The 6,398-nt window shown below is 52.2% G+C and overlaps 1 protein-coding gene across 1 annotated transcript; it reads right to left on the bottom strand.

The window, feature by feature from the left end:
* Positions 1-4,887: 4,887 nt before the first annotated feature.
* Positions 4,888-5,844, bottom strand: LOC101562999 (olfactory receptor 2B11). The gene has a single exon (XM_004647526.1). The coding sequence runs from the start codon at positions 5,842-5,844 to the stop codon at positions 4,888-4,890; it is 957 nt and encodes a 318-aa protein (XP_004647583.1).
* Between the last annotated feature and the right edge of the window lie 554 nt (positions 5,845-6,398).

The following is a 6,398-nucleotide window of genomic DNA, read 5'->3' as shown; positions in this document are numbered from 1 at the left end:
TGTAGGGAAGGCCTCTCCGTGCACGTCAGGCCCGTCTCTGGCACGCTGACACGGGTCACACTGAGTCTCCTGACTGCTGAGCAGGGCAGATGCTTTAGCAGCGTTCCCTCTCCCAAATCACGAGTCTGGACACCTTGGGGTTTGCGTCTTGGTTTCTTCCATCAGTATTTATGTTACAGTTTGCAGTCGTCTTTTGACTGTGTACGTTTGTAAAGAATTTGTTCTTTTGATGGTATTGTATCTGAGATTGTTTCCTCATTTTCCTTTTTAAATAGTTCATTGTTCATGTATGAAAGTGTAGTTTTTGTGTCCTATGATGTCCCTGTATTAATCCTACTAGTTGTGTGTGTGTGTGTGTGTGTGTGTGTGTGTATAATATTTAGGGCTTTGTATGTACAAGATCTCCGTATTTACAAGTAAGCAGGTTTACTCCTTGTCTCTCCACATGCATCTAGTTGCTCTGGCTGGGACTCCCCCTTTATTTACTGCTAACCTCACTCTGTAGTTGGGAAAGGCACTTGGAGAGTTTCAGTCTTTCCCAACTTGCTGACAAACGTGTTTTGCGGCTGACTCAGCATGGTGTATGTTTCGGAAAATCTTCTGTGTGGCTGTGGAAGGCAGTGTGCCCGCTTTCTTTGGGGGTCCTTGCAGCTGAACGCGGGGGCACCGAGACTTCCTGCACCTTCGCCACTGCGTGCTCTCCCGGTTCCGTCCACAGCTGCTGCCTCACATGTGGCATCAGTGCATGTGTGTGTATAATTTTGATCACTTGACTCTCCCATCAGTATATAGTGTTTTTCTTCAATTGTGGTAGGTTTTCACTGAATGTTGATGCGCTCTGACTTGTGTGGCCACGGCACCGCCTTGCTTCCTCTCCGCCCGTGCCCATAGCCATATGCTAGAGTGAGTCTCCTCAGGTGGCCACGGGTGCTACCTGTGCTCCCATGTCAACAGAGGCTGAGGCAGGAGGGACTCTGACACTTGTCTTGGGGAGCAGCTCTGAGCGGGATTTAATAGTCACCGACTGGCTTTTTGCATTTACCTGAGAGTCTGCCTGGGGCTTTGGCTCTTGTCGGGGTGGGCAGCCGAATCATAGTAAGTGAGCCTCTGAGAGTCGCAGTCCTGCTGAGGCCTGTACCGCCCTGTGAAGCTGGGATGCCTCAAGGACAAGGGAAGGCCACAGCTGAGGCTCCAACCCCAATTAACTAAAGGAGACTGCACACTCCTACACTAAAAGTCAACCCGAAGATAAAGCAGTTCTCTGGCTCGGCATAACTCGCTACTTGGGAAAATATTTCGCAAGGTCCTGCTAGATTCCTGCGTGTTCTTCAGTATCTTCTTCTGTTGTTTAAAAACCAAATAAATATGAGCCCAGAAAAATTCTTAGTCAGAAACTAGAAAATCTAGAAAGCTGTGAAAGGGTTTTTGAACCTCCCGAGTCCTAAAATCGTACCACCTGTCTCATTTATTTAAGCCTTCACCATCCACTTGTTTTGGAGGTTGTGGGCCTGACCAGCCTGCAGTAGCTGAGGGCTGTTATTATTGATCGACTGTGGCAGCTCTGTGTCCCTCTCGCCTTCTCTTATGTTTTACTTATTTATTATACTGACATGCACTGGTATCTTTTTCTCAGCGGGAGTCATAAAAACCGTCTCTTAGTGATTAACAATCTTTTTTGAAGGAGGCAGAAATTAACCTGACTTGTACACAAAAGTTTGTACTAAAATTCTGTCCCAACAGCTTATGTTTTTGATGCCACAAATCATATCTTTTTAAAATTAAAGTTTTATTTTTTACTTTTTTATATCTATGAGTATTGCTCATTCATGTTCTTTTGTGCTTTTGTTGTTTAGCTTCTGTCCAGCACTAAGAGCGGTCCGCATGCCACACCCGAGCTGTGCCGCAGCTGCATTTTCCTGCCAATTTATCCCTCTCCTTTTGCATGCTTCTTTGCTTGCTGTGTGGCCTTTATTTTCTTTCGGCTTTGAGTAGCCCTCTGACACTTCCTGGAAGGTTGATCTAGTGGTGAGGAATCCTCCCTGATTTTGCTTTCATGTAGGAAGGTCTCTTTGATACAGGGTTTCACTATATAGTCCAGGTTGGCCTTAAGCTCTCAGCGATCTTCCTGTCTCGGGCTCCCAGTGCTGGTGTTACAGATGTGTGCTAGCACACCTAGCTGGGAAGGTCTTAAACTTTCACTCACTTCCAAGGATGATTTTGTCAGATACTGGATTCCTCTGGGCGTTTTTCCTCTCAGCACTTGCAGTGCACCATACAACTCCTCTTGTCTGCAGTGTCTGCCGGGAAATTTGTTGCAAGAATCACATGGTTCCTTTGAGCACAGGGAGTCTCTTTTCCTCAGCTTCTTTAAGAATCCTTTGCTTTGCCTTTGACCATGTGAGCGCATTATGTCCAGATGTGGCTCTTTTGGGATTTGTGGTAGTGAGATTCATTGCAATTTCAGGATCTTGTCCACTTCCTACACCAGTTTTGGGAAATTTTGGGCTATTTCCTGATTATGAGTCTCTGGCATTTTCTCTGCTTTTCTGATTAGTTTTATAACACATGCCAGGGTCACTGTAGGCCCTCTTGTTTCTTTCTAATCCTCATTTTTCTCAATGTTTAATTTCAAGTGCCTTTGGTTTCAGGTTCATTGAGTCTTTCTTTTGTTTGATCCTGTCTTTTTTGGGCCCCTCTAATGAATTATGCACTTGGTTCCAAACTTATTTGGTTCTTTTTTATATTTTCTGTATCTTTTTAAAACTCATTTTGTTCATGTATCATGCCTTGGTTTGCTGTATATTTCCATGATGACTATTTTGAAACTTTGTCAGAAAATTCTTGAATCTTCCTTTATTGATGATGCCTGGGACACTGTTTCCCTGTGATCCAGATATGCTCCCACCTCTCCACTCTCGTGGCTGCTGTCCACACCTTGGAGAAAGGAGGCAGCACAGGAGCGCTGCAGCAACCGCTGCCCTCTCCAAGCCTCTGGACTCACAGCCTGGCAGGAGCCTGCCCGGTCCCAGGGGTCATTTCCCGAGGGTGGTGGGTCTGCCCTAACTGCTGCGCAGGTTCCGCAATAGTGGGGCTTGTGGGGTCTCTTAAGTCTCCCCCTCATCTTTTGAGGGCACCACCGGGTCCCCTGCAGCAGAGGTGACCTGCAGTGTCCCCAGATGTCCACAGGGTGTCACCAAAAGCACAGTCTGCGTCTCACTCTAAAGGCTCATCTAGTTCTCTGCCACCTATCTGCGTGTCCTGCGAACAGGCCCAGGCTGCTCATCTGCTAGCTATTCAAATGCCCCTCCCCCAGCTTTGGGAGGTATGGAAGTGTCTGCAGAAGCATCTTCCCAGGTCCCCACATCTCCTGGGGTGTGGTGGCTTTATCTGCTGGGTGTGCCTGCCTCCCTGAGCTTGTCACACTGCTTTATCAGTGGTGATGGCCTGAGGCCACCTCTGCAAAGCCACAGCCTGGCCCCGGTCTCTCCTGCCAGGAAATTCTGTGCACATCGCATGACTGTCAGGAAAACCCTCTGTGGCCTTGGTACCCCGGGCAGTAGTCATTTGTTCGTATTTCTCAAATAATCGTATAGTATTGTGATTTGAATTCCTTTTCCTCTGCCCCCAGCATGCCTTCCTCCGTTTTCCTCTCTGCCTCATTTTCATGTTCACTGTGGTTTTCCAGACTGGCTCCGTTACTGTGTGGCATGTCCAGGCCCGGGAGGAGCAAGAAAGCACACAGAAATGATTCTGTAACACGGAGGAGGGAATGCGGGTGCAAAGCACGAGAACCCGGCTCCGGCCTCTAAGCAGGCACCAGTGAGGGCGTGGTGAGGCCGCAGCTCCCGCAGCCCCCAGGGGGCGAAACCCCAGCCACGCTGGTGCAGGCTGGCGGTGCAGCTCTCACACCAGCCCCGAGGACGGGACTCGTGTCTGGGCTGCGCGGCGGGGCTCTCTGCGCCAAGCGGGCCCGTGTGTGCACGAGTGCACTTCCACGCTGCTGGCCTCTCAGAAGCTGCCTACAAGGTCAGCTGTCATCACAACCTTTCTCCGTATGTGCGTGTGTGCATGCGTGTCCCTGTGTGCCTGCCTGTGTGCCTGTGTGTGTGTACCCGCGTGTGTGTGGTGCTGCCGAGGGTGCCTGGGGCTTCCCAGTGCTGAGAGTGTCTTGCCTGAGCTGCACTCCAGCCCTTGAACCTTTTATTAGCTGTTTCTATTGCCCTTGGTATTAATTGCATTTATATTATCTTTCTAAACATAAGAGCTTGCACTATATTCATTTGTACTGTGGACCCGGCAGAGTTCCCCCGTCGTAGTTTTACCAGTGCTCGAGCCCAGTCAGTGTGGAAAACCCTTCTACAGAAGGGGACCAAGAGAGAACAACATCATCTATGTCAAAAAAGAAGAAAGCAACTCGCTCCATTCTTGTCATACTTTGAAAAGTTGTACGAAGCTTATGGAGGTTTAAACCCTTGAGAACACCCGTTTATTGTAAGTGAGACCCATCTTAGAGTCACATTCAGTGTGCTTGGGAGAAACAGGGAAGGGAGAAAGAAGCTTGGAAACGGAAGAGGGAGAAAAGCAGAAGACACCCAGGAGGAGGAAGAAGGGAAAGAACGGTGAACTAGGGTTAGACCAGCAGGCGCTACTGAGCAGCGGGCCACTGGAGCAGTTGTTGAGAACACCCAGCTCTTAGTGTGGTGCCCTCGGAAGCCACCTTGCTGCAGACAGGGCTCTCAGGCACTGTGACCACACAGGAGTGGGAGGTGTGGGTGGGTGGTCAGAGCCACTCCCTAGGTCCTCACTGCATGGCTGCAAAGTCCCTGGGGCCAAGTGCCGTGGCACATGGGCCCCACGTTTTCGCCCGTGATGACTGCAGCAGGGCACTCAGAGCCCACAGAGCCGGCAGGTTTGGGCCAGTAGCCTCCGGAGGGCGCCCTTCACATCCTTGTTCCTCAGTGTGTAGATGAAGGGGTTGAGGGTGGGGGTGATGATGGAGTAGAAGAGGGAGATGAATTTGCCCTGCTCCTGCGAGTAGCGGGAGGGAGGCTGCAAGTACATGTAGATGGCAGGCAGGTAGAAGAGGGACACCACAGCTAGGTGGGACGAGCAGGTCCCCAGGGCCTTGTGCCTGCCTGAGGAGGCCCGGATCCTGAGCACGGCACGGGCGATGAGGCCATAGGACAACAGGATGAGGGCCAGGGGTACCAGCACAAAGAAGGCCACCAGCACCGCCAGCGTGGTGTCGTTCACAGCCGTGTCGGCACATGACAGCTTGATCATGGCCGGCACCTCACAGAAGAAGTTGTTCAGCATGCGCTGCCCACAGAAGGGCAGCTGCACCGTCAGTGCCACCTGTACCAGGGAGTTGCCAAAGCCGCTGAGCCAGGCCAGGGCCACCAGGCGCCGGCAGAGCGTGCTGTGCATGATCAGCGTGTAGCGCAGGGGCCGGCAGATGGCCACGTAGCGGTCCAGGGCCATGGCGGCCAAAACCACGCACTCTGTGCAGCCCAGCCAGTGAAAGATGGCGTACTGCACCGAGCAGCCACCGAAGCTGATAGTCTTGTGGGGTGTGCCCAAGTTGACAAGCATCTGCGGCACCGTGGTGGTTGTGTAACAGAGGTCCAGGAAGGACAGGTGACTCAGGAAGACATACATGGGGCTGCCCAGGCGGGGGTCCAACCGGGACAGCAGGATGATGGAGATGTTCCCCAGCATGGCCAGGATGTAGGACACCAGGAGCACCACGAAGAGAGGCAGCTCCAGCCATGGGCAGTCAGAGATGCCCAGCAGGACAAAGTCCCAAGGGGGCTGTTCCAGGAGGCTGTGGTTGTCCCTCCTCATGGCGTGGCATCTCGGGCCCTGTGAAGGGTTAGACACACTGGGTGAGAACCTGCTGAGGTGTGGGCAACTGTCCCCAGTGCTGACCCCACCCTGCCCAGTTTGGGACCTGACCTGTGGCCTCCCTGCCCACTCTGTGACTCCTCTGAGCCTCTCCATTCTCCCAAGCTTCCGTGTTCATCCCTGTTGTTGAAAGTGGGAGGAAGCACTTGCTGCTGATGTAGAATCGAGCTGGCAGGGACAGCGAGGGACGAAAGCCTTCTGCATGGGTGATGCCACCTGTGAGGCTTCTTAGCTCCACGCTTTCTCCTGCCATGGGGGGTGCTGGTGACACCCAGCACCAGGGCTCAGCAAGCAGGGACTTTGTATGCAGCCACCCCTGGCCTAGCTGGCACCCGGCCCCTGGTAAGGGCTCGACCCAGGCCACACTCGTCCATCCTCACACCTTCGAGCTGGGCCATGCATGTCAGCAGTGCAAACAGCACAGCTCCAGACCTCTGTGTGCCTGCAGTGAGCAGCTGAGACACAACACCCATGCCTGGCCTGGCTACCACCCT

Source organism: Octodon degus, unplaced genomic scaffold, assembly GCF_000260255.1.
Source record: "Octodon degus isolate 3935 unplaced genomic scaffold, OctDeg1.0 scaffold00310, whole genome shotgun sequence".
Classification (NCBI taxonomy): Eukaryota; Metazoa; Chordata; class Mammalia; order Rodentia; family Octodontidae; genus Octodon; species Octodon degus.
Note: the sequence above shows the minus strand (reverse complement) of the source record. Positions and strands in the feature narration are given on the sequence as shown.

Excerpts from the sequence above, each read along its gene's own strand:
- LOC101562999 (XM_004647526.1), bottom strand. The coding sequence starts at position 5,844 with ATGAGGAGGGACAACCACAGCCTCCTGGAACAGCCCCCTTGGGACTTT.